At 49.9% G+C, this 27,341-nt stretch overlaps 2 protein-coding genes across 7 annotated transcripts in view; both read left to right on the top strand.

Moving 5' to 3' along the window:
* The first annotated feature begins 3,311 nt into the window (after positions 1–3,311).
* Positions 3,312–12,518, top strand: C5AR2 (complement C5a receptor 2). Of its 3 annotated transcripts, none has more exons than XM_004440193.3 (3): positions 3,314–3,909; positions 6,013–6,215; positions 8,156–12,518. In XM_004440193.3, exon 3 carries the CDS (start codon positions 8,171–8,173, stop codon positions 9,182–9,184), a length of 1,014 nt encoding a protein of 337 aa, XP_004440250.1. In that variant the 5' UTR covers positions 3,314–3,909; positions 6,013–6,215; positions 8,156–8,170; the 3' UTR covers positions 9,185–12,518. The 3 variants fall into 3 exon arrangements, with proteins under 3 accessions (XP_014650783.1, XP_004440250.1, XP_087277585.1); XM_087421459.1 differs by lacking the exon at positions 3,314–3,909 and adding an exon at positions 4,134–4,191; XM_014795297.2 differs by lacking the exon at positions 6,013–6,215 and having other exon boundaries at positions 3,312–3,909.
* Positions 12,519–14,578: 2,060 nt separating this feature from the next.
* Positions 14,579–27,341, top strand: part of DHX34 (DExH-box helicase 34) — a 29,831-nt gene continuing 17,068 nt past the window's right edge. Inside the window, exons 1-5 of one of the 4 annotated variants that reach the window (XM_004440194.3) lie at positions 14,579–14,628; positions 17,953–18,946; positions 21,190–21,501; positions 24,416–24,670; positions 26,883–26,985. In XM_004440194.3, coding sequence (XP_004440251.2) covers positions 18,173–18,946; positions 21,190–21,501; positions 24,416–24,670; positions 26,883–26,985 — 1,444 coding nt within the window. In that variant the 5' untranslated portion in view covers positions 14,579–14,628; positions 17,953–18,172. Of the gene's footprint in view, positions 14,629–14,714; positions 17,686–17,952; positions 18,947–21,189; positions 21,502–24,415; positions 24,671–26,882; positions 26,986–27,341 lie in introns of those variants that run through there. The other 3 variants (XM_087421458.1, XM_087421457.1, XM_087421456.1) reach the window with 3 other exon arrangements.

Here is a 27,341-nt window from a genome sequence, read left to right as displayed (position 1 = left end):
TGCAGGGCCAGGCGATTGCCAAATCGGGGCTCGGAGGAGTCTGCTGGGTCAACAAGTTCTAAAGAGGAAGTGGTGGGGAAAGGAAGTGGATGATGGTTTTGGCTGAGTCGGCTGTGTTCCAACACCCCCGTAAAGTCCCCCATCACCCACCTACCTGTTCCTCACGCCTGACTCCTCAAGACCTGGGATCAGAGCCTCTCCCCTGCATCTCTGTCATGAAACCTTCCTGAGCACCACACATCTCACCTCCAGGAGGTATTACTCCAGGTTAGCATTGTCTGATGGGAATATAACGCACGCCACATATGCGATTTTACATTTTCCAGTAGCCAAGCAAGGGACAAGCAAAGAAAAACAAAAAGAATCAGGTAAAATTAATTTCAGTGATGTATTTTCTGAACCCAATATATTCATAATAGTATCATTTCAATACGCGATCAATATAAAAAGTTATTGAGAGATGTCACATTCTTTTTTTTTGTAATGCCAAGTCTTCAAAATCTGGTGTGTATTTTACATACACAGCACCTCTCTTCTCAGATCCACCACTTTTCTTTTTTTTTTTTTTTTACATTTTTAATGGTTTTATTTATTTATTTATTTTTTGTGAGGAAGATCAGCCCTGAGCTAACATCCATGCTAATCCTCCTCTTTTTGCTGAGGAAGACCGGCTCTGAGCTAATACCTATTGCCAATCCTCCTCCTTTTTTTTCCCCCAAAGCCCCAGTAGATAGTTGTATGTCATAGTTGCACATCCTTCTAGTTGCTGTATGTGGGATGCGGCCTCAGCGTGGCCGGAGAAGCGGTGGGTGGGTGCGCGCCCAGGATCTGAACCCGGGCCGCCAGTAGCGGAGCGCACGCACTTAACTGCTAAGCCACGGGGCCGCCCCTCCACCACTTTTCAAATGCTCAGTTGCCTCATGTGGCCAGTGGCTACCATATTGGACAGGTCAGAGCTAGAATTCCTTGACTGACATTCAGACCATCTATAAAATGCTAACATCTGACAGCTGGAACTCTATACTTCTAACACTCTGAGGTTCTGGTGTGACGTTCTAGAATCCTGTGATTCAAATAGTCTATGACTAGCATTGTAGGGTCCCTCGGGTCAGATAGCCTCCTGATTCCAATGTTCTAAGAGTCTGTGATTCCAACACTATAGTCTTGAATCTTTGACCTAGATCCAGGAGTCCGCAAACTCCAGCCTGTGGGCCAAATCCGGCCCACTGCTTGTAATTCTTCATAACGTTTTAGTGGAACACAGCCATGCCCATTCAGTCTGTGGCCAGTCATTCTACCAGGGAGATTGAGCAGATGTTACAGAGACCGTGAGTGACGTTTTAACCAGCAAAAACTAAAATATTTGCTCTCTGTTCCTTTACCAAAAAGTTTGACCAAGAAATTCACAGATTTAAGATGGGTATTGGCTTTACAGATGTTTATTTAATTGTTGGGCTTTATAAGTTAACAAATATGTTACATATATTCTTTTCCATGCACCAAATATCACATCATAAAATATATCATTCAAGAGAGACTGGTTTCTCCATCTTAGCCATTCACTCTCTTACTCTTCTAGAATTCCATTAGGTAGAAATCTATGAAATTGCCGAACTTCATCCTACTTTGGGGTGTGTGTGGGGGTAACGGTTTATTTATTTGTTCCTTTAAAAAAATTGTGAAATACGCATAACAAGATTCACCAATAGTGGCATTAAGCACAGTCACAATGTTGTGCAACCGTCACCACTACTAAGTCCCAGAGCATTTTCATCACCGCCAAAGAAAACTCTGTACCTGTTAAGCAATTACTTCCCATCCCCTCACCCCCAGCCCCTGGCAACCACTAATCTGCTTTCTGTCACTATAGATTTGCCAAAATTCAACCTATTTTGACCCATAAAAATGGCAATTTCATATGGGTCAACTTAATAACCTTCTAGAGTGTTCTCATTTTTGGTTTCTCCTGGTGTGGAGGGGCCCGGCGCTCAGCATCTTGCAGGATAGCTGTAAAAGTAATCCCACCCCCCCCAGAGCAGCCTTCTGAGGCCTGTGGGGACTCTGTTCTAGGCCCACAGCATCCCCCAGACTTCCAGGTAAGAGCCCCCGCCTCCAGGGACACCAGAAAACCTTAGCCTCCCAGAATCTGAGAAACGTCCATGCAGAGACACAGCGGCAGAGTTTATTAAGATCAAGCGATCTGAGAAACACATCCTCGTAAACTCATCAGATCAGACAAAGTTTGAGCTGATAAAAGACAGCTTCCATGCTCGGTGTCTTCCGTCTCAGTCTCTTTTTCTGACCAGGGTGGGTTACCACAGGGGCCTGGGGTGGGCAGGATGTGGGAGACGAGGAGCCCTCCCAGAATCTGATGGAAGCAGGCAGAGGGGATGTTTCTTTCTTTCTTTCTTTTTTTTTTTGTGAGGAAGATCAGCCCTGAGCTAACATCTGCCAATCCTCCTCTTTTTGCTGAGGAAGACTGGCTCTGGGCTAACATCCGTGCCCATCTTCCTCCACTTTATATGGGACGCCGCCACAGCATGGCCTGACAAGCGGTGCCTCGGTGCACGCCCGGGATCCGAACCGGCGAACCCTGGGCCGCCACAGCGAAGCGCGTGCACTTAACCCCTTGCGCCACCGGGCGGGCCCCATGGTGGGGGGGATGTTTATTTCCACAGGGATCTGGGGCCTGGCTCAGCCAAGACAGGGTCACCCAGAGAGGGGCTGGGAGATGCCCTGGGTCACATGGTCCCAGTCTCTTGACTCAGAAACAACTTCCTTTAACAACACGATTTTCTTCTCTAAACAACAACAAAAGGAATATATAAATAGATTCCCTGAACCTCTAGACCACACACAGAGAGAAGTGCAAACACAAGAACTGCTGAATAAGGCTTGGAAGGTGGAGAGCCACTCACTCTTGCTCAACCTGCATTCTTAATGTAAATTTTAAGAATTTATACTATATTCTTTTTGTTGTCGTTAATGTAACAATCATGTCCATAGCGTATCCCATGTGCCTGGCACTGTTGTGTGTGTTTTAAATCTCTTCATCCGTTTAATGCTCGTGGCAAAATGCCCACTTCACAGATGAGGAAGTTGAGGTTCAGAGGGGCTGAGGCCTGGAAACCCGACGGCCGTGGACCTGGAGTATAAATCTTATTGTTCTGGCTCTTGAGTCTGTGTTGTCAGCCCCCGTGCTATGCCGGGAGGCAGGTTCAGAACTGCATTGGTCAACAGCTTCTCATTTTAAAGATGGAAAACTGAGCCCCACAGAGGGCATAGGATTTGTTTGTGTTGTGTCTGCCTCTGAGGCCTCAGGCCCTGCTCTTGGCAGCCTTGGACTTTTTGTGGAAGTTGTGACCCTGAGCTGTCTCCCTCAGACTGTGGGAGGCGAGAGGAATGTTTATCTGAAGGGAAGGGCTGGACACGCCATTGGAGGCTGGGAGGGGGGTAGCGGGCAGTGGGTGCTTGGTGAGGAAGACCTCAGAGGGCCCTGTGGGAAGACCGAGTCCAGGCCAACTGCCCCAGGCCAGGAAGGTCAAGCCACACTCACACTGGGGTGGGGGACACTGTCAGCTCTCCACCCACGGGAGCCCTCTCCAGCCTCATCTGCTGCCCGTAATTTTGGGATATGTGAGTCATGGGAAGAATACAGGACAAACACACCCTAGGAGTAGGACAGGGCCACTCCTGTTTCTCCCTGGTTATGAAGATTTGCTGGGGCCCGTGAAGTGGCAGTGCCCAGCGGTGTCCCATAGGAGCCCTGGCAAACGGGACGAACTTCTAGGAATCCACTAGCTGCCAGACGCGGAGGACAGACCCCAGACCACCCGGATCTCTACTGTGGGCCCGGATCGCGCTCCCAAGTGGCATTCAACCAAACTGGAGACCCTCTTGCAAGAGACGGTAAGGATGGAGGGAAAGAGGGTGGAGGGTTTCACAATCTTGGCTTTTAGACTCATTATTCTCAGAATCTTGGAATCAGGACCAGAATTTGGGAAGTGGAATCTTATCACCATTTCATTGGAATCCACATCGGAATCCCAGACTCTTGGGATTGCCTTGGGCAGCCCAACAGAAAAGCTTTTGTCAAAGGATGCCAATATATTGTCACACTCTGCTGTATAGGAACCAGCCATCCTCAATCCTGGAGGAACTCCTACAGCTTCGGGAAGAATCCACCAAACGGTAACCTGCCCGATGCACAAGCTCTTTGACTGAGCAATTCCACTTCTTAAGCAGGGTTCTTTAGCTTTCTTTTCCTGTGTAACATACAGACAGAAAGCAGGCATGTCAGATCTGGGTGGCTCCGTTATTTACAGGAGACGAACACACCCAGGTACCCAGCACCCAGGTCAAGAGACAGCACGAGCCGAGTTCCAGACCTGCTCTGGTCCCCCTGCCAGTCACCACCCCCCATAGTTCTTGTGCCCATTTTTGACCTTTATGTGAATGGGATCATTCCTTAAATTCTCCTGTGCGTCTGGCTCTCTCCCCTCAACATCGTATCAATGAAATCCATCCACGTTCTCGTGTGTGGTTTCTTCATTACCATTGTTGTAGAATATTCCACTGTGTGAATACACCATGATATGTTTATTCATTCTCCTGTGGGTGAATATTTGGATGGTTTCCATCTTGGGGGGCTGAGAACATTCTAGAACCTGTCTTCTGGCGAGCATATGTGTGCTTCTCTGGGAGGGGGGCGAGGTTTCATGTGTTCAGTAGATTCTGCCCCATGGCCTCCAGGAGCAAAAGGCCCAGCAAGAACTGGCTGATTTACAAACATACACACGCCAAGAGCGCGCACAGTAACAATAGTGTTAAAAGTAACAATAGTCTTAAAAGTAACAATAGTGTTCTAGATGCTGGGGACACAGGGAGGCCCAAAGCAGGGAACAGCTGTCGCTCTGGAAAATGGGGGTAATAATAATCCTGCTATTCTGGGAAAACAGGGTTAATAATAATATCTGTCTGATAGGGTTGTTGAAAGGGTTACACCTGGTGCATAACAGATGCTCAATAAATGTCATCTATCATTCAAATTATTATAAAATAATAATGATAGTAATTATGTTTTATATATAGATACAAATATATAAATGTAATTTATTTATTGTACAAAATAATATAAAAATAATAACGCTACTCATGATTATCATTAGATGTCCCTTAGTCCGAGGCTGGTTAATAAGCATGAGATGCCCGCCAGGGGGCTGATTTTGAAGCCATTGTGAAGAAAGGAGTTGATGTGGGTGCAGACAGGGAAACAGACGGCAGACACATTCAGTGGAAAAGATTAACAGATGACACAGTGGGTGTTGAATCCTCCCATTCTGTTCATATATTCAAAGGGAAATACCATAGACTGGTTGAGTTGCTTACACGCAGAAAATTTCCTGGATGTTAACCAGGTGGGGTGGGGAGGGAGGGTGTGCCTGGAAAATGTGTCAGCAGCTATCACGTGTCTAACACTCGCTGTGGACTAGCCGCTGGGCTTAGCTCTTCACGCCTATTAACCTGTTGAATTCTCATAAAACTCTCTAAGGTAGGTATATTATTCTCATTTTACAGATGGGGAAACTGAGTCACAGAGAGGTTAAGTGACTCGCCAAAAGCCACACAGCTGGTGGGGGGTTGAGGTTTTAAAGCCTGCACACGTTTTACTCTACTGATGGAAGTACTGTGAAAGCAGAGGGCCAGACTCGAAACACACGCACACAGTGGCTTGGCCTCTTCGTGGCTGCCTGTCTGGGTGAAGGGGGTGGAAGGAAGGGCCGGGGCTTCCCTTCTGCCTTTCCTGTTGCATCAATCTCGGCTGCAGCCCCATGCCAGCCAGCCTAGAAGGATGAGCAGAGAGCCACAGGGCCAGGTCTCTCTGACACCACGCTGGATGGTCTGCTGTCTATCCAAGCTCTTGTACTGCGCCACATGCATTACACGTATTCTCTCCTCTGGGCCTCCCCAAACCGGTGAGGTAGGTTCACCTTGGTGATTCTCATTTCTCAGCCGAGGAAACCGAGAGAGGCAGCTGCAACTGCTCAGCCGGAGTCACACAGCCCGGGGCTCCTCAGGACCACTGGCTATACCGCCTTCCGACTCTCCCGAATCTAAGATTTTTGGAAGATGATATTCTAGGGCTCGGAGTTCTGGAGTGGGACTAACACAGTTGGAAACTCAGCTCTGTTACCTGCTTAGCTGAGTGATCTTGGGTAAGTTACTTAACTTCTCTGTGCCTCGGTTTCCTCATCTGCAAAATGGGTATCATAATAGTGTTAAAATCAGAGGGTTGTTATAAGGATTAAATGATACAACGTTGAGAGGTGCTTGGAGCAATGCCCGGCACAGAATACAAGAGCTCAGTAGAGAGTGGCTTATAATAATAATATTATTATTAATAATAATAATAGTTGTTATTATTATTGCTATGATAAATTATGCTGCTTCTCTGATCAGCACCCTCCCATACCTCCCATCTCACATGGAATAAAAAACGAAGTCCTGGGCCGGCCCCATGGCTTAGTGGTTAAGTGCGCGTGCTCCGCTGCTGGCGGCCCGGGTTCGGATCCCGGGCGCGCACCGAGGCACTGCTTCTCCGGCCATGCTGAGGCCACGTCCCACATACAGCAACTAGAAGGACGTGCAGCTATGACATACAACTATTCTCTGGGGCTTTGGGGGGAAAAATAAATAAATAAAATTATTAAAAAAAAAAAACAACGAAGTCCTTACAATGCCCCATGAAGCCCCTGATATCTCTGTTCTTACCTCCCCCAATCCTCCTTGTCTGCTCCACTCCAGCCGGTGTCCTCCCTGTTCCTTGAACATGACCATCATGTTCCCACCTCAGAGCCTTTGCACTGGCTGTTCCCTCTGCCTGGAACTCTCCTCCCTCAAATCCTCACATAGCTTCCTCCCTCATCTCCTTTGTCATTTTGCTCAAAATGTCACCTTCTCATTGAGGCCCTTCTTGACGACTCATTTAAAATTCCAACATTTTTTTTTCTTTGGCCATAGCATTGATCCCCTTCTAAAATACTGCATATTTTGTATTTATTCCTTTACTGTCTGACTCCTCCCACTGGAGCGGCAGCTCCCAGGGAAAGTGGGTTTTATGGGCCTTGCCCCCGCTGTGCGTCCCCCACCTGGAACAGAGACGGTCCTCAGGAGCTGTGTCGAATGAATGAATGAACCGTAGAGAACTCAACATTTTATTTTTCCTCTTTTCCTAACACTATTGTTACTTTTGAAAATTGCTCTAGTAGGATTCCAGAAATTTCTGTTTCTCGATCTGGTTGCTGGTTACACGGATTGTTCAGGTTATGAAACCCAGCAAAGGTACCTGTGTGATGTGCACTTTGCCATCTGCATGTTTTACTACGATCTAGTTTATATTTCAAAAAAAAGACGACAAAATTGTTCCAGAGATACATTTTCATTGCACCAAGATTTGAAAACAGAGATGAGGAGGACCAAGACAAATAGTTTTGCTGTGAATATATATTAACTTTTTCCCCTCTTGGTGGATATTCAGATTCCAATATTTTAAATTCTAAAATTCCAGGGCTAGTGTTCTAACATTTGAATGCTCTAGAACTTCCCTGTCCAATAAGGTAGCCACTAGCCATGTGTAGCTATTTAAATTAATTGCAATTAACTAAAATTGAAAATTTACTTTCTTGGTTGCACTGGCCCCATTTCAAAGGCTCAGTGGCTGGCAGCTGCCATATTGGACGGTAAAGATATAGAACATTTCCATCAACGTTGAAATTCCACAGTGCCTCTCTAGAATTCCGCATAATTGGCTAGGGTTCTGATAGCTTAACATTTTGGAATTCCAAGACTTTTTAGCACGCTAGTGTTCTAACATTGTAATGTTCTAGAATTCCAGGATGCTCATGAGCCAGTGTTCTAACCCTTTGGCATCTAGAATTCCAATGGTGCAATATTGTAGAATTCCAAGATGCTAATGAGCTACTTGTAACATTTTGGAATTAGCTAGTTTAATTTGATTGTTCTAGTTTCCAATATCTTAAGGTACTGGAGTTCTAACGTGGTCATGGTCTAGTTTCCAGGATGCTAATGGGCTGGGGTTCCTACACTCTAGGATTCGGATTCATCGTGGGGCATCCCGGCCTTTCTCTCTGTCCAGGTGTCTGGGGCCTGGATGGAGAACGCTTCTCTCGCCCACGACTATGAGCATTACGGCGAGATTCCGGATGTCCCCGTGGACTGCGCTGACGACTCCTGCGTCTTGGTCGACCCCCTGGGCACGGCCCCGCTCCTGCTCTATGCTGCGGTCTTCCTGGTGGGGGTGCCGGGCAATGCCATGCTGGCCTGGGTGACCGGGAAAGAGGCCCGCCAGAGGGCCGGTGTCACCTGGTTCCTCCACCTGGCCGTGGCCGACCTGCTCTGCTGTCTGTCTCTGCCCGTGCTGGCGGTGCCCATCGCCCGCGGGGGCCACTGGCCGTACGGGGCGGCGGGCTGCCAGGCCCTGCCCTCCGTCGTCCTCTTGTCCATGTACGCCAGCGTCCTGCTGCTGGCCGCTCTCAGCGCTGACCTCTACCTGCTGGCCCTCGGGCCCATCTGGTGGGCTGCGGCTCGGGGGACACGCAGGGTGCACGCAGCCTGCGGGGTGGCCTGGGTGCTGGCATTGCTGCTGACAGTGCCCTCGGCCTTCTACCGCCGGCTGCACCAGGAGCACTTCCCACGCCGGCTGGAGTGTGTGGTGGACTATGGTGGCTCGGCCACTGCTGAGAACACAGTGACCGCCATCCGGTTTACTTTCGGCTTCCTGGGGCCACTGGTGATCGTGGCCAGCTGCCACGGCGCCCTCCTGTGCCGCGTGGCCCAACGCCGCTGGCCGCTGGGCATGGCCGTCGTGGTGGGGTTTTTCATCTGCTGGGCCCCCTACCACATGCTGGGGCTGGTACTCACCGTGGCTGCCCCGCACTCAGTGCTCCTCGCCCGGGCCCTGAGGGCTGAACCCCTGGTCGTGGGCCTTGCTCTTGCTCACAGCTGCCTCAATCCCATGCTTTTCCTGTATTTCGGGCGGGCTCAACTCCGCCGGTCACTGCCAGCCGCGTGTCACTGGGCCCTGAAGGAGTCACAGAGCAAGGAGGAAAGTGTAGTCAGCAAGAAATCCACCAGCCATGACCTGGTCTCGGAGCTGGAGGTATAGGCCAGAGGGAAGCTGGTTTGTAGCCTCCTCTCTCATTTCACAAAACTGGCTTCAGGCATAGCTGGATCCAGGGGCTCAATGATATTGTCGTGTATTCCTTTATTCATTCAAAACATTCATTATGCACCTGCTGTGTGAAAGACCCTATTATAGGCCCTGGGGATGTAGCAGTGACCTAAACAGACACAAATCCCTACCCTCAAGGAGCTGACATTCTAGTGGAGGAAGACAGAGAATAAGCAAAGAAATAAAGGAATGTGGAACATGTCAGGTGGTGATAAATGCTAAGAAACCGAAAGGTGACAAAGAGGGCTGGGTGGGGCAGGGATATAGGTAGCCAGCCAAGGCCCCTTGGGTAAAATGATATTTGAACCAAGACCTGAAGAAGGGAGGGACGAGTCATGCTTAAATCTGAGAGAAAGCATTCCAAGCAGAGAGAACAGCAAGTGCAAAGGCCCTGGGGCAGAATGTGCTTGGCATATTTCAGGAACAGTGAAGAGGCCAGTGTGGATGGAGCAGAGTGAGCAGGAGGGAGAGCGGTGTGAGATGAAGGGAGAGAGGTAGTCGGGGCTGGACTTTGAAAACCTTCTGGGCCATAGCAAGTGTCCAGGGATCCATGAGAGGTTCTGAGCTACCGTTACCAGATAAAATACCAACACCCAATTAAACTTGAGTTTTGGATAAACAACAACAAAATTGCTTTAGCATGAGTATGTCCCATGCAATATTTGAGACATACTTAAACTAAAAAATTGTTTGTTGGGGCCGGCCCCGTGGCATAGTGGTTAAATTCAGTGCACTCCACTTTGGTGGCCTGGGTTTGTGGGTTCGGATCCCAGGCACGGACCTACAGCACTCGTCAGCCATGCTGTGGTGGCGACCCACATATAAAGTAGAGGAAGATTGGCAGCAGATGTTAGCTCAGGGCTAATCTTCCTCAGCAAAAAAAAAAAAATTATCTGAGATTCAAATTTAACTGAGCATTCTGTATTTTATTTTTCTTGATTTGGCTTAGATTTTAGTAGGACCCTTCTGATTGCTGGTGGGAACTAGACTCTAGGGGAGGGGAGAGGGAAGTGAGGAGGCAACGGCAATAGTCCAAGCAAGTGACAGTGACTTGGATCAGGGTACTAGCAGAAAGATGGTGAGAGAGTGACAGATGATGGATCTACTTTGAAGAAAAGGCCACGTCCAAGCTCCTTAACCTAGTATTCAAGGCTTCTCTCCACCACTGGACACACTTATATTCCATCTGCTCAGATCGTGTAGCAGACAGAATAATGGCCCCTAGTGAGGTCCACATCCTAATCCCCTGAACCTGTGAGTATGTGACCCTACATGGTAAAACCAGGACTTTGCAGATGTGATGAAGTTAAGGATCGTGAGGTGGGGAGCGTCTCCTAGGTCATCCCTGTGGGCCAAATATAATCACAAGGGTCCTTATAAGAGGGAGGCAGGAGGCTCAGAGTCAGTAGCAGGAGATATGACAACGGAAGCAGATGTCAGAGTGATGTGAGGAAGAGGCCACAAGCCAAGGGATGCAGGCAGCCTCCAGAAGCTGAAAAAGGCAAGGAAACGGATTCTCTCCGAAGCCCCCAGAAAGAACGCAGACTTGCTGACACCTTGATTTTAGACTTCTGACCTCCAAAACTTTAATAGAATAAATTCATGTTAAGTCACTAAGTTTGTGGTAACTTGTTACAGCAGCCACAGGAAACTAACACAGATCCTCTGGACTGTATTATTTTCACGCCTCTGGAACTTTTCTTTTTTTTTTTTTTTTTTTTTAAAGATTTTATTGATTCAGTTTTTTCCCCCCAAAGCCCCAGTAGATAGTTGTATGTCATAGGTTCACATCCTTCTAGTTGCTGTACGTGGGACTCGGCCTCACGTTGGACGGAGAAGTGGTGCCTCGGGGTGCTCCCGGGATCCGAACCCGGGCCGCCAGCATCAGAGCGCGCACACTTAACCGCTAAGCCACGGAGCCGGCCCTGGAACTTTTCTTAAACTAGTGCCACTGCCCGGAATGCCCTTCCGATCTATGCTGCCCAGTCTGGTAACCGCTAGTTGTCTGTGGCTATTCAAGTTAATTCAAATTAAAAATTTAGTTCCTGGGGCTGGCCCGGTGACCTAGTGGTTAAATTTGGCGTGCTCTGCTTTGGTGGCTCGGGTTCGGTTCCCGGGTGTGGACCTACACCACTCGTTGGTGGCCATGCTGTGGCGGCGACCCACATGCAAAATAGAGGAAAATTGGCACAGATGTTGTCTCGGTGCGAATCTTCCTCAGAAAAAAAAAATTGAGTTCCTCAGTCACACTAGCCGCAGTTCAAGTGTTCAATAGCCACATGTGGCTGGTGGCTACCATATGCGGCATGCAGATACAGAATATTCCCATCACTGCAGAAAGTTCTACTAGACAGGGCTACTGTAGAATCTCACCTGCTCAGATCTTTTAAATTACACAGTAGTGGCACCTGTGTGAAGAGTCATTACTCCAGGACAGCACTTTACACATAGTTTCCCCTTTAAGGTAATTCTTACAACAACCCAGGGAGATGCTTCATTTTATAAGCCAAGGCCCAGAGAGGGGAGGTCATTTGCCCAAGATCACACAGCAAGGAAATGATAGAGTTGAGATTCCACCCCACATTTACTTGACTCCAGTGCCCATGCTCTGAATCATCAAGATTTTCCTTCAATGCCTTGCTCAAAAGACACTTCCTCCAGGGAGCCCTCCCTGATTCATTCCCCTCTCAGGGAGGAAGCAGTGTTCTTCTCTTCTCCAAGTTTCCAGAATGCAAGTTCTCAGCTACACTGTAAATTCCCCAAGGGTAACAACTGGGCCACTTTAATTTCTGTCTCTCATAGACCCATCCCAGGCCTTAGAGAGAGCCAAACTATCTTTGTCTATGCCCTGTTTGCTTCCAACTACACTGTGAGCTCCCTGACAGTGGGGATCTCTTTTTTCTTTATCTGATACAGGGACACATAGTAGGTCCTCAACAATACGTATGTTATTCAGAATTCTCATGTATGAATTACTAAGACCAAGACTGCTTCGTAGAATGAATTACGTCCTGGGACAATTTATTTAGCTTCATGAAAAATTGGGAGAAATCTTACTGTTAATCCATTGGGGCCGGGTGCCATTTAGGAGAGTTCTTCTCTGCTACATTTTATAAAAGTCTTTTGTGTTTTTCAAAATTTGTTTTCATTTCTTATTGCATTAGCCTTACTTCTTGTTAAGAAGAATCAATTTCACAAAAGCTTTCAAATGTATTTCTGTGCAATTTTACATAGAAGTCCCTTGATCATTAAAGATAATCTTGCTTTTTGTTTGTTGTAACTTCCCCTTTTTTGTTCCTAAATTTGTTTGTTCTATTCATTTTCACCACGAATGTATTGATTTCCTTAAGTTTCCAAGGAACTCGGTCTGAATGGTTTTTCCAAGAACTAGTTTCAAGTTTGCCTCTCAGTTCTAGTGTTGGTAGGTTGTGACTTTCTTCTTAATTGCATATTTATTGTTTACTTCCTCCTTTTTCCTTTAAAAAAATTGTAGTTCTCTTTTGCAAATTTTAAGTAGAGTTTTTATGCAATTTCTTCCCCTTCTCCTTTTGATAATGACATATGACTTGGTCTCTGTATGTCCAAATTGTTTCCCAAAGATTTGATAATTACATCCAACTTCCCACTTGACATCCCAACTCGATGTCCAATATGTAACTCAAACTTATGCTCAAAATGGAACTCTGGATTTTCTCTCTCAGCCTTTCTTCCATATCTTCTTGATATCAGTTGATGGCAACTCCATATTTTCAGGCATTCAGGCCAAAAATTCAGGGTCATCCTTGACGCCTCTCTTTCTCTTGCATTCCATGGCCAACCCATCAGCCAATCCCTCTGAGTTCTACCTTCAAGATATCTCCAGAATCTGACCTCTGCTCACTGTCTTCCTTGCCATCATCCTGGTCCAGCTGCCACCACTTCTCACCTATTGCAGCAGCCTCCTCTCTGGCCCCCTTTTCTCATCTTGGTCCCTACAGTCTGTTCCCCACATGGGAGCCAGAGGATTTTGTTAAAATCTAAGTCAGAACACGTCTCATGTCTCTCCCCTGCTCAGACTCCTCCAATGGCTCCCACCTCACACAGATTAGAAGCCAAAGTCCTCGCCATGGGCTATATATGATCTATCCTCCTCCTCTCATTGGCTCATTCCCTCTATTTCCCCCACCCTCACTCCAGCCACACAAGCCTGCTGGCTGCTCCTTGAACCCACCAAGTTTGTTCCCATCTCAGTCTTTGCTGTTTTCTCGATCTAGAATACTCTCCCCTAGGGATCCCCGTGGCTCACTGCCTCACTTTTTTTTTTTTTTTTTAGCTCTCTGCTCAAATGCTTCTTTCTGAGAGCTGTCTCCTCTGACCATGCTACTTGAAATAGCGTCACTCCTTGCCCCTTTCCCACTTTGTTTTTCTCCATAGAGCACTGGCAGTACTGCGAGACATTCTATTTATTTTTATTTATGTGTCTGATGGGAGCAGAGACTTTATCTGTTTTGTTCACTGCTGTATCCTCAGTGCCTAGAACCGACTCCAGAACTGAAGGCTGTACCTTCTTAACGGCAATATTGTCCTAAGGAAAAAGAATGATGGGAAGGATATTATAATAAAAATAAAAGCTCTAATGTTATTGAGCGCCTATATGTACAGTAGTGAGAAAACAGTTTATATACCTTCGGGATACTTTTAAATTTATTTTTCCTAACCATCTTGAAAAGGAGGTATTATCCTCACGTTATAAATAGGGAAACCGAGGCTCAGTCCCCCAATGACTGGTTCGTCTAGGACTAAAGAGGACTCACTCTTCTTGTTCATTTGGTCATTCATTCAACAAACCTTTACCGACTACCTAATCCCTGTGCGGACGCTGGAGAACATAGGGCGTCCAAGAAAGAATTGGCCCTCGCCTTCAGGGAGCTGGGGAGTCGAGTTAGATTATTTGTTAATGAATTGATAAGGTGAATTACACATTAATAGAATTATGCCTTAATAATTATAACTTATAATTAATAAACCATGAGAGTGTTTTATAGCGTCTGGGCGCTGAGCAGCTCCCTCGATGGGTTAAATTCCCGGCGCCCCGGCGATCCTGGGGTGCAGAGGGCTGTGCAGGGGCCGGAGCGGGGCGGGGGAGGAGGCGCTTGCAAGTATCCATCGCAGCGCCTCTACCCGCCCTTAGAGGGCGCAGCACCACTCGAGGCGGGGCCAGAGCGTGCTGTGCGCAGGCGCAGAGTGGGCCTTGGGCGCCCGCAGCTGCCCACTGGCTGCTCTGCCTGCGGAGGGGCGGGGCCGGGCCTTGAGGATGGCGTGCGCAGGCGCAGGACCGGCTTCGGGCGCGCGAGGGGCGCTGGGTACCGGAAGTCGAGGCATTGGTGGCGACTAGTGAGGTGAGGGGGCGGGGCGGCGGCGGCGGCGGCGGGAGTCGGAGCGGGTCAGGGGAGCAGGGGGGCGAGCGGAGGGGCGGAGGGAAATCCCGAGATGAGGACGTGTGTCGGCGGAGGCCGAGTTCGGGAGGAGCGGACGGAGATGCAGCCTGAGCCCTGAGCGTCCCTGAGAACCTGGGGGACAGAGACGCCCGAGGCTGAAAGAAATGGAGGCTCGAAAAGAATCTGCGAGAGACTGAGGGACCAGAGGCAGGGAGGTTGAGGAGGAGGGAAGCTGAGAACCAGGAGAGCCAGGGCGAGGGGCTCTGGTTGCCCCCGGGGCGCTCGCCGAGGCGAGGAGAGACATGTGATCGCACCGCGGGCTGGGAGGTGGAGGAAACGGAGGCGGATGAGAAATAGAAATAGACCGGAGGGGAGGACAGGGTAAATGGAGGAACAGGAGACCGAGGGGCGGGAGAGACGGACAGACGCGGAACGGTGGAGACAGCGCAGTAGGGAGAAACTGCCAGAACTGCCCCCAGAGGGATCGAGAGACGGGAGGAGCCAGCTGAGGGAGGGAGACCTGGAGAGAGAGGCAGAGACGAGAAGGAGCGAGATGGATGGAGAACGGGAGAGATGATAGGCGGACGAGGGGAGTGATCCTCAGTGTGCAGACACGGAGAGAGATGAAGAGACAGTGCCGCTGGAGAAATGGAGGGAGAGCCACTAGACCCGAAAGGACGGCGTCAGGCTTAAAAATGGAGGGATACAGCCGGACAGGGGGGAATCAGTGAACAGTGAGAGAGAGGAGTAAAGCCTGAACCCTTAGATTTGAGTTCCTCGCCTGCCACTTACTACCTAATCTCTGGTTAGGTAGTAAAACCTAATCTGTGGTTCAGTGACATAGTGATAATAGCACCTTCTTAGGGTTGTGAGAGAAGTGGATGTGTGCGTATAAATGTATTTGAGTGACTTAGAGTGGTACCTGAGACGTGAGGAAGTGTTCGCTGTTATTAAAGCTTGCAACAATTGGGAGGCAAAATATTCGATGGAGAAGTGGAGAGAGATGAAGAGAGCGCCATGACCGGGGCGGAGACAGCGATGGAGAGTGAGAACTGGGGAGACAAAGATGGAGAGTCAGAAAAGATGAAAACAGAAGATGAGAAAGTCAGGTGGAGAACTGAAGGGTACTGGAGTCAAGTGGAGAAAGATAGCTGGAGAGAAAATCAGACTAAAGAACGGAATCAGTGGGAGAGGATCAGATAAATGAAGAGAGAGGGGACCAGACTAGGAAAGGGAAGAGAGGTGAGGGTGGTGAGCAAGATGGCCTGGAAAAGACAAGAGACTGAGACCAGAGGATGGAGAGCTAGAGAGGAGGGAGATAGGGAAGCAGAGAAAACCTCGAAAAGCTGTCAGCCTAGGAAAGGTAGGGCAAGAGACCAAAAGATGGTCAGAGACACAGGTATAGAGAAACTAGCAGATCCAGGCAGTCTAAAAGGTAGCCTGAGAATAGACTTCTTGAGAGCGGCGAGGCATTAGGCAGCCTGCGGCCTGAGACGAATGCTCTCCTCCATTTTATTGTCCCCATCCTTTTCTGAGAATCACTGGCCCAGTATCACAGTGGCCTTTTAAGGCCTTTTCCTTTTCTTCCTTCCTAGAACAGGAATTCTCTTTGAAGCCGCGGTGGCATCACCCAGCCCAGGTGTTTACCAAGAAGTGATGTGCCCTCCCCACAGGTTACTGCTTCTGGGGGAAACAACTCTGGCAGTGTACAAGTTCTTCCTCAGTTGACACCCTTAACTGGCTCTAATAACCCCCAGGGTTGGCCTGAGGTCCCCCTGAGACCGCAGAGATCCAGTCTCTGAACTCTGTTCCATGATGGCCCTTGAGAGACTGAAGGCGGAGTAGCTGACCGCATCGCTAATACCATTATGAAGGCCAGTTGTGGCCTGTTGAGTGTAATTTTTCCCAGGTTATATGCCCCCGATTCCTCTCACTGTGTTCCTTCTGTTAGTCGTCATGCAGAGAAAGCACTGGCTTTGAGTACTAGTTACTGTTTAGCTCCTCTGTGCCAGGCTGGGTGATAAACAGTGCAGTATTTTGGGATAGGTATGTCCCCATCTTAGAGATGAAGAAAACAGCCTCGAAGTTAATTTGTGGATGGTCACACATCTAGTAAATGACGAGGCTGAGATGCAAACCCAGATCTGCTTGACTCCAAAACCATTACCACGGAAAGCTCTGAACCCTTCTAAGATCATAAACCCCTTAAAGAATCTGAGTGATGGACATCCCTCCGGAAAATTGCACATATGAGGGCGTGCTCTTTATTAGTGAGAACTCACGCAGCTGAAGCAGAAGGACGTTTTCTTGTGTAGCTGGGAAGTGGAGGGCTGGAGGGAACTAGGCCTCAAGCACTAAAGGATGTTGCCAAGCTTCTCTGCCCTCTTCCCCTTCTCTCCTCGTAATGGCTCATTGACCATCCTGGTGCGTGCCTGTTTGTGCCCACGGGCAGGCTGTTCTCTAGGATAGCTTTCTAGAAAGACTCATCTTCAGGAGCTACTGCAAACAGCTCTGGGTTTATGTCATCTTTGCCTAGCCACAGTAGATAAAAGGAGAGCTCTTCTCTCCTAGTTAACAGTCTAAATTCCAGAGAAAGGCCCTGATTGGCTTTCCCCGGGTCATGTGTCCCCTCCTCAGACCAATCACCAGTTAAAGGGAGAGAAGGGTCCCATGATTGGCCAGGCCTCTGTCACCTGCCCAACCAACGAGGGTTCTCTGGCTTAAAGGCGGTCAGAACTGCGTGGAATCCAGGAAGGGCTGCTCTCCAAAGGAAGGTGTGTCCTGTTATCAGAAAAAGAAGAAAGGGGCGTGCCAGGCAGGCAAAAACAATACATAAATAACGCAACTCTTGCAAAATTGAGCACATAATTTCAAAGGGTTCCTGGTGTCCTGAAGCTCAGTAGACCCCAGATTAGAAACCCTCGCCTTACTCTGTCGTCATACCGCACCTCTCTCGGGTTACTGCCTCCTGTGACAAGGTTCTGCTGTCGATTGGCCGTGTGACCTATACTCCTTCAGGTCTCTGGTTAAATGTCCCCTCCTCTGAGGATCCTTCCTTGACTTCCAAGCCTGGTCAGGGAAGGCTCCCAGAGCCCCAGTCCCTGGATTGTCTGAGTCTGGGGAAATGTCTGTCTCTCGCATGTGACCACGACCCCCTGTGGGGGCTCAGCTGGTCTGACTCATTACCATCCCTCTTCCTAGTCCGGTGCTTGCAAAACAGCAGGCTTTCAGTAAACGCTTCTAAAAATGAATGAGCATCTTCTGTTCTCTCCCCAAAACATTCAGAGCCTGAAAACCCAGGATGAACTTGTGTCCATCCCAGAGATCGCTGCAGGAGTCATGAGGTGCCCTGTGTGTCACCAGCCTGACCCGGGCCCCTGGCCACTTACTCCGTCCTCACCTGCGGTGGTCCTGTACTGTCAGTAAGGAGGCAGATTGGCTCTTTGGAGAGAAGGTGGTTCCTTATCGCAGGCTCTGAGCTCTCACTGCAGGAGGCAGGGAATGGATGGGAAGATCTGGTCCAGGCGATCAGAACCGAGGCCAGTTTTGTGACAGCATTGTGATCAGCCACAACATGCCTCCTCCCAGGACAAGGGAGGGCAGGGATCCCCGAGACCGACACCGGGCTCCCAGGGAGGAGGAGGCCCCGGAGAAATGGGACTTTAATTGTCCAGACACACGTCGCCTCTTCGAAGATGCCTTCTTCCGTGATGAGGATTATATCCGCCAGGGTTCCGAGGAGTGCCAGAAGTTCTGGACCTTTTTTGAACGCTTGCAGAAATTCCAGAATCTCAAGACTGCCAGGAAGGTGGAGAGGGATGCCCAGCATCCTAAGCACAGCATCCCAGCGCTGGCCGACCTGCCTTGCACTTACGATGCGCGGTACCGCATCAACCTCTCCATCCTTGGCCCTGACCCGCGGGGCGCTCGGGGGCTGGGCGGGCGCCTGCCACCAGAGAGAGTGTCCGAGTTCCGCCGAGCCCTGTTGCACTATCTGGACTTCGGCCAGAAGCAGTCATTCGGGCGGCTGGCCAAGCTACAGCGTGAGCGGGCAGCTCTTCCCATCGCCCAGTATGCGAACCGCATCCTGCAGACGCTGAAGGAGCACCAGGTGGTGGTGGTGGCGGGTGACACGGGCTGTGGCAAGTCCACTCAGGTGCCCCAGTACCTGCTGGCCGCCGGCTTCAGTCACGTGGCATGCACCCAGCCCCGGAGAATTGCCTGCGTCTCCCTGGCCAAGCGTGTTGGCTTTGAGAGCCTCAGTCAGTATGGCTCCCAGGTGAGCGGGACGTAACAGGTTTCCAGCTTTTCCGGGGTAAGCTTGAGGAATAAGTTGCTTGCCCGTATGGTAGTATCGAGAAAAGTTACAAAAGCACTGACCCTTCGACCCAGTGATGATTCTTCTAGAAATTTTTCGACAGATTGGCCTGAATATGTTCCAAATGACAAAGACACTAACATTCTCCAGTATAGCACTTACACAGTAAAAAATTGGAAATGTCCTAAATTGCTTTTTTAGCATCCATAGGAAAAGAATGAGGATACTTCCTTCCTGATGATTTCTAGGGTTCTAATCCAGGATCTACCACTTAAAAATTGTTGTTGGGGCTGGCCCAGTGGCGTAGTGGTTAAGTTCATGTGCTCCGCTTTGGCGGCCCAGGTTTGTGGGTTTGGATCCCAGGCGTGGACCTACACCACTTGTCAGCCATGCTGTGGCGGTGACCCATACACAAAATAGAGGAAGATTGGTACAGATGTTAGCCCAGGGCCAATCTTCCTCACATACACAAAAAAATTGTTTTTGAAGTTATAAGACTGTAAACACAGAACAAGGCACATATCATATGTATGCAGCTGAGTGCATTTTCACAAATTGAATACATTTATGTAACCAGCACCCCGATTAAAAAAATAAACTTACCAGCACCCCAGAAACCCTCTCGTGCCCCCTTCCAGTTACAACCTTGAGGTGCCAAGGGTTGTCACTTTTCTTAGTGCTAGATTATGACACTTGAGTTAAAGATAGAATATCACAGATTGTGTTTACCTCTTTTTTTTTACTTTTTATAAGTAGAATCAAAAAATGTGTTTTCTCTTGTGTCTGGCCTCTGTTGCTCAATATTAGTTTTGCAAGATTTATCTATAGTGTCTCATAGGTGTACCCTGTTCATTCTCACTGCTGTGTGGTATTCCATTGTGAAGGCACCACGTGTGTTTGTCCCCTCTACTGTGGATGGGAATTTGGGGGATTTCCCGTTTTAGGGTCTTGTGTGAAGGTAAACATTCTAGAACGTACCTTTTGGTGTCTTGGTACGTGTTTCTGTTGGGTGTATATTTAGGAGTGGGACTGCTGGGTCATCAGATCTGCACATGTGTTTTGGCTTTAGTAGGTACTGCCGAACCATTTTGCAAAGTGGTCCTACCAATTTCCACTCCTACCAGTGGTATGTTCTGCATTGTCAGCAAGGCTCGTTATCGTTAATCTTTATATTTTTTAAATTTTATTGAGGTCATATTGGCTTATAATATTGTGCATGTTATCTGTTTAACTTTTGTCATTTTAGCTTTTCTGGTGGTGTGTAGTGATATCACATTTTAATTTGCATTTCCCTGATGACCAAGGACGTTGAGCACCTTTTCACGTATTTATTGGCCATTTGGAGATCCTCCTTTGTGAAGTGTCTGTTCCGGTCTTTTCCCATTTGTCTTTTGTGTTGTCTTTTTGTTCTTGATCCGTAGGGCTTTATAGAATCTGGGTGAGTCCTTTGTAGGATTTATGTATTGCAAATCTTGTCTCCTGCTCTGTGAATTGTCTTTCATTTTCTGAGTGGTGTCTTTTGATGATGGTGTCTTTTCACTTGAATTTAATCCAGTCTGTCATTTTTTTTTTATGGTTGGCACTCTTTGAGTTCTGTTTAAGAAATCTTTGCCTTCTTTAAGGTCATGAAGATGTTTTATGTTTTTTTCTAAAACTTTTTACATTTAGAACTATAATTCATCTGATACTGATTTGTGTGTGTGTGTATGGTGTGAGGTAGGGGTTAAGACACGTTTCCTCTCAATACTACTTTTTAGCTGTGTCACCTTGGAAGAGTGACTTGTTTCCCCATCTGTGAGGTGAGGATAATAATAGTTCCTACATTGTGTGGTGGTTGTGAGGATGGATGTGAGCATTTAAAGTAGTTCCTGGCACATAGTGAGGACTCAAATAAACGTTAGTTATTACTGTTTTAATTCATTAGTATCATGTGCTAGACTCTGTGCCAAATACTTTATGTGCATTAGCACGTATAATTCTCACGGCATCGAGGAGAAGAAAATATGCATCTAAGGGATGGGATTGCTTGCCCAGAGTCAAGGGCCCTAAGTGACAGAGGTGGGATTCCATCCCAAGCCTGTGGGACTCCAGAGTCTGATGGCAGGGGGGTGCATTTGCTCGGATTTTCAATTTGGGCAGGGTGGGGGGCTGGTGCCAGTCTCGGGGTCCTCTCCTGACCAACCCCCCCCCCAACCCTCCCCCAGGTCGGCTACCAGATCCGCTTTGAGAGCACGCGTTCGGCGGCCACCAAGATTGTGTTCCTGACGGTGGGGCTGCTCCTGAGGCAGATCCAGCGGGAGCCCAGCCTGCCCCAGTACCAGGTCCTGATCGTGGATGAGGTCCACGAGCGGCACCTCCACAATGACTTCCTGCTGGGCGTCCTGCGGCGCCTGCTGCCCCAGCGGCCTGACCTCAAGGTCATCCTCATGTCGGCCACCATCAACATTTCGCTCTTCTCCAGCTACTTCGACAAGGCCCCCGTGGTGCAGGTGCCGGGAAGGCTCTTCCCCATCACGGTCAGTGCTCCCCCCACCCCCCACATCCCCATGCCTCCTACCTGGTCTCTGGCCAACCCGGCCATGGCCCTTCTCTTTCCTGCTGCTCTATGTCCTGTCTCTTCAATTAAGGACGTTCTTTCTCTCTCTCTTTTAAAGCTGGTATTTTCTGAGCATTTACAGTGTGCTGGGTAGAGTGCTTAGTGCTTGTTAGAGGAGACCCCAAAACATAAAGCCTCAAGTAAGAAGTTTCTTTCTCTTATATGATGGTTCAGCTGGTCCAGGCTGGTGGGCAGCTCTGTTCCATGTGGTCATTCAGGGACCCAGGCTCCTCCTCTCTCATTGCTCTCCCATCTCATAGCGCAGGGTTTCTCAGACTCAGCACTGTTGACATTTGGGGCTGGATAATTCTAGGTTGTGGGGCTGCCCTGTGCGTTTTAGGATGTTTAGCAGCATTCCTGGGCTCTACCCACTAGATGCCAGTAGCATTCTCCTCCTCGAGTTGTGACAATCCAAAATGTCTCCAGATGTTGCCAGACGTCCCCTGGGGGGCGGAACCACCCCGATAAGAACCACTGTCCTAGGGAGTTGTCCTGGTCTGTGTGGTCAGAGCTCGCAGGAGGAGGGGAGGAGCCAAAGTCTGGGGAAGGCAGTTTAAGTTGGACACGACCTTTCAGTTGCTTTATTCTCATCTCTGAACCCCTCCTAGCTGCAAGGGAGGCTGGAAAATGTTCTGTCTCTCGGTGACGGTGTGCCTGGGAAGAAAAGAGCAGACTTTCTGGGGACCACTGGGTCTCCCACACCACTCAGCACACCTGATCTCATCGTGGTCAGCAGTCCTGGGGGTAGGCCTGCCGCCACTGCATTTTAGTCAGCATCCCCCGCTGAGGTGCAGCCACTGCTGAAATTAAGAGACAGACCTTTAGGGAAAGGAAAGGGAATTTGGCGTTCGTGAAAAATAATGCTTTTTAGGTCCTCTTACAATTTGCTCTACCCCAGCTAGGTGGAGATCCTTTTTAGCATCCCATCTCTTCAGTTTCCCCAGCAACTTCTGCCCTGAACGTTCCGCTTTTTCTCCACCTGTTAGCTGTGGCTTACATTTTGTAGTAATAGTGACGATGATCATTTGTTGTTAGTGCTGTCGAGTCGATTCCGACTCCTAGTGACTCTGTGGACAGGAGAGCAGAACCCTGCCCGGTGTTTTGTTTTTTTTTTTTTGGTGAGGAAGATTGTCCTGAGCTAACATCTGTGCTGATCTTCCTCTGTTTTTTCGATCTTCCTCTATTTTGTATGTGGGACGCTGTCACAGCATGGCTTGATGAGCAGTGTATAGGTCTGTGCCTGGGATCCGAACCTGTGACCCCCAGGCTGCCAAAGCGGAGTGCACAACCTTAACCACTATGCCACCAGGCCGGCCCACCGACCCTGGTCTTTTTGTGCCATCCTCTCCCCTTCTGGCGCTTTGTCAGACAAAGCTCTGCTGCTGTTTGTAGGGTTTCATGGCCAAATTTTTCAGAAGCAAATGGCCAGGTCCTCCTTCCTAGTCTGTCTTAGTCTGGAAGCTCTGCTGAAACCTGTCCACCATGGCTGACCCTGCTGGTATTTGAAATCCTGGTGGCATAGCATTCAGCATCACAGCAACATGCAGCCGCCACAGTCTGACAACTGACAGGTGTGTGGTGTGGTTTCCTGACCGGGAGATGAACCCCAGCTGTGGCAGTGAGAGTGCTGAATCTTAACCACTAGACCACCAGGGCTGGCTGGATGATGATCATACTGACATTTATTGAGTGTGTACTACATGCTACAAATTAACATACAGGAGCTCACGTGAGTCCCTCACAGCAGCCTCGGTAGTTCTGTGCCAGGGATTCCTACCAATGAGGGTGGAACTGAAGCTCAGAGACATGAAGTCCGTTGTTCACGGGACGACTCAGGAGTGGCAGAGCCAGGACTGGAATCCTGCTCCCAGACAGACAGGGCCCTGTGCCACATTGCTTCTCTTTGCCCTTCCAGATCTCCTTTTCCCCTTCCCCACCTTCCTGTCTTCCCCGGGAGGCTGCCCTGTGTGGGGGGCACTAATGGACCCTGTTTCCTCTGGCTTCTGGGTGGTCAGTGGGAAAAGGAGAGTCACCTCCCTCCCTCGAGGTCTCCAGTAGGAAGTCACAGCTGTAAGCGAAGTCATGCTGCTTTCGAGACGGCTCTCTCCACAACCCTCTCCTTTATGGTTTTGATAACCACTCCCTCTGGTACTTTTGGACTAAGAACGGTAACAGTTCTGGAGTTTCCAGCAGCAGGAAATGCACTGGCCTTGTGGTTTCTGGTTCTACGTGCCCATCCATCCATCTTCTAAGCAGCCATAAAAAAAGAGTGAGGACGCTTTCTGAGAAGTGATTTCTAGGGTTTTAATCCTGGCTCCACCCCTTAAAGTTTTTTTGCTCCAAACACAAAAGAATGTGTATATCACAAGTGTAGAGCTCAATTAATTTTCACAAATTAAATACCTGTGTGGAGCCAGCACCCAGATTAAAAACATTGAACACTGCCACCACCCGGGAAACCTTCTAGTTACCTCGATACTTTGCCCTTTTATTAGATCCTCTTCAAAATGTCCTACTTGATTGGGGTTGGCCCCGTGGCCTAGTGGTTAAGTTCGTGTGCTCCGCTTCGGCTGCCTGAGTTTGTGGGTTTGGATCCTGGGCACGGACCTACACCACTCATCAGCCATGCTGTGGTGGTGGCCCACATATAAAGTAGAGGAAGATTGGCACAGGGCTAATCTTCCTTAGCAAAAAAAAAAAAAAAAAACCTATTTGTGTGCGCCACCTGCTACCTGAGTGATCCGTGTCTTCTCTGTCAGCCTGTGGTCTCCCCACCCCGCCACTCTGAGCTGGAGTGACAGAGTGCCCTCCTCCCTGGGGCTGTCTCCTCACAGGTCACGTACCAGCCGCAGGAGGTGGAGCCGACAACATCCAAGTTGGAGAAGCTGGACCCGCGGCCTTTCCTGAGGGTGCTGGAGGCCATCGACAACAAGTACCCGCCTGAGGAGCGGGGCGACCTCCTTGTCTTCCTCAGTGGCATGGCAGAGATCAGCACCGTGCTCGAGGCCGCCCAGACCTACGCCAGCCACACCCAGCGCTGGGTGGTGCTGCCACTGCACAGCGCCCTCTCTGTGGCCGACCAGGACAAGGTACCCCGTGCGGCCAGGCCGAGTGGGGCAGGTGGGCGGCTACAGTGTGGGGGAGGAGGAGAAGGGGGTCAGGGGAATGCGATTCCACAAACCCAGGGCTGGGGGCTGCCGAGGGGGATGCTCGCATCTTTTTGGGGGAGGGGAGTATGTGCCAGGGTGAGCCTCTGGTGGGTAGGAGGCATTAGAGCTGAGTTTTGGAGGACGAGGAAGAGTTTGAGTAGAAGAGGGAGGAAGGCAGTCCCCTGGGGGGGAGCCACTGTGAGCAAAGGTGTGGAGGTGGGAGTCTGTGAGTTGGACGTGGGGAGAGGTGAAGAGACCACCTGGTTGGAATGGAGGGTGCTGGGAGAGAGGCCTTTGGGTCACTGTATTAGTTATTTCTTGCCGTGTAACAAATTACCCCCAAATCTAGCTGCTTAGGACAATAAACATTCATCATCTCACCTAGTTTCTGTGGATCAGGAATTTGGGGGCTCTGGCTCAGGGTTGTTTGTGAGGTGCAGTCAGGTGTCAGCCGGGGCTGCATCATCTGGAGGCTGGACTGGGGCTGGAGGATCCTGAGATGGTGCACTCACACGGCCGGCTGTTGGCTGGGGGCCTCTCTAGGGGGCTGCGTGAGTGTCTCACAACGTGGTGGCTGACTCTCCGCTGGATGCCAAATCAGGAGCCACGGTGTCTTGTATGGTGTAGCCTTGGAGATCACATGCCATTGTTTCTGCGGAATCCTATTAGTGAACCCAGTCTGCCCTGTTTGGTGGGAAGGTACTGGAAGAGTGTGTGAGTCCCAGGAGGCGAGACTCACTGGGCCATCTTGGGGGTTAACTACCATAGTCACCTTGGGAAAAATCCGTTGAGGTCACACTCAGTTGTTCATTGATTGAAGAAACAACCTCTGAGCGCCTCCCCTTATACACTTTGGGGCTCTTTGGGACACAGTGGGAGCCAAGCTATGGTCCTTCCACTCAGGTGGCTGCTTGTGTGTTGGAGATGGACAAGTGATCAACAGTTTTACAAACAGTAAGAGAAAGGCTTAGGATACTCTGAGAGTGGATTCAGAGAAGGCTTCCTGGAGGAGGGGACTTGCAAAACTGAGACCTGGGAAAGCCTCGGCCTAGGAAGGGGGCAGGCAGAAGAGCGTCCCGACCAGCATGTGTGGAGCACTCACGCGTGCGGCCAGGGCTCTGAGCTCTGTGTCCGCCTCGTCTCCTTCAATCCTCGCCGCAGCCTGTCTGCTGGGTCCCGTTGTCATCCCCATTCTGCAGATGCAGAAACAGAGGTGTGGGCTCTGGTGCAGACTCATGTACGTGGCAGAGGCGGGCTGTGGAACTCGGTAACTTGGCCCCAGAGCTCTTAACCAGAGGTTGGCAGACTTTTCTGTCCAGGGCCACGGAGTACATATTTTCAGGTTTTGTGACCATATAGTCTTTGTCACAACTACTCAGCTTTACCATTACAGCACAAAAGCAGCCCTCGACTGACCAGGTGAGGCGGGGTTCCATGAAGACGTGTGCACAAAACCAGGTGGCAGGCTGGATTGGGCCCATGGGCTGCCCTGTAGTTACTGACCCCACTCATAACCACTGTGCTTGACTGTCTCTTGGGTCCAGTAGAAGGGCTTGTGCAAAGGGCCTGCGGTGAGAGAAAGACAGGGCGGCTGGGAGACTGCATGCAGGGTGGCTAGGGTCCAGATTGTGAAGGGTGAGTCAAGAGAGATGGGACTGGAGAGGAGGGCAGGCTTGGACCACGGGGAGCCTTGAAGACCCAGTGTGGTGCCCGGGCGTCGTCCCAAGTGCACTGGGAGCCATGGACGGTTCTGAGATGGCAGAAGTCTGCTGTAGCAGATCCCTCTGTGGCGTGTGAGGGAGGGACTGGAGGGGATGAGTCTAGAGGCCAGAGACCAGGGCAGAAACTGGGGCAGGGGCTGTGGAAAGGAGGAGCCTAGACTGGAGCAGGGGCTGTGGGTTTGGGGAGGAGGGAATGTTCAAGATGTTCAGGTGTGGCGGGAGGGGGAAGGGGGAAGGAGGGACCCAGGACAGCCCAGGTGATGCGGTGGGTGATGAGCCATCTCTGAGATGGGGACTTGAGGACGGAAGGTTTCAGTGGGAGGCGCTAGGCTGTTTCAGACATGGCGGGTGAGAGGCCCGTGGGGCAGCCAGACACACGGGTCAGTAAGGGCTGAGGTGGGCCCTGAGGCCACCTCCTCACTCTCCCCCAGGTTTTCGATGTAGCTCCCGCTGGAGTCCGGAAGTGCATCCTCTCCACCAACATCGCTGAGACTTCGGTCACCATTGACGGGATCCGCTTCGTAGTAGATTCTGGTAAGGGCTGCCCCCGAGCTGCCCCGAGCGCCTGGAGAGCAGTGTGGGGTTTGCAGCCGTGCGGATGTAGCAAGGGAACTCCAGACCGACGCGGGGAGTAGGTGGTGGTCAGGGCTGTGGATCCCAACGTCTTCGTCCTTCCCAGACATTCCAGGCTTGCTCTTGCCTCAGGGCCTTTGCACTTACGTTGTCTCTGCTGAGGGCTGTCTTTCTCCAGATGTCCACACGGCTCACTCCCTCCCCTCACTTCAGGGCCTGCATGCATGTCTCCCGCTTAGAGGCTCACCTTGTCTCCTTATTCTGAGCAATCTCCCCCTTCTCCTTCCACCGTTGCTTCCTTTATGAGGCTTCATCTT

This window comes from Ceratotherium simum, chromosome 33 (genome assembly GCF_057802395.1).
Source record: "Ceratotherium simum simum isolate JZ-2026a chromosome 33, ASM5780239v1, whole genome shotgun sequence".
Taxonomy (NCBI): Eukaryota; Metazoa; Chordata; class Mammalia; order Perissodactyla; family Rhinocerotidae; genus Ceratotherium; species Ceratotherium simum.
Note: the sequence above shows the minus strand (reverse complement) of the source record. Positions and strands in the feature narration are given on the sequence as shown.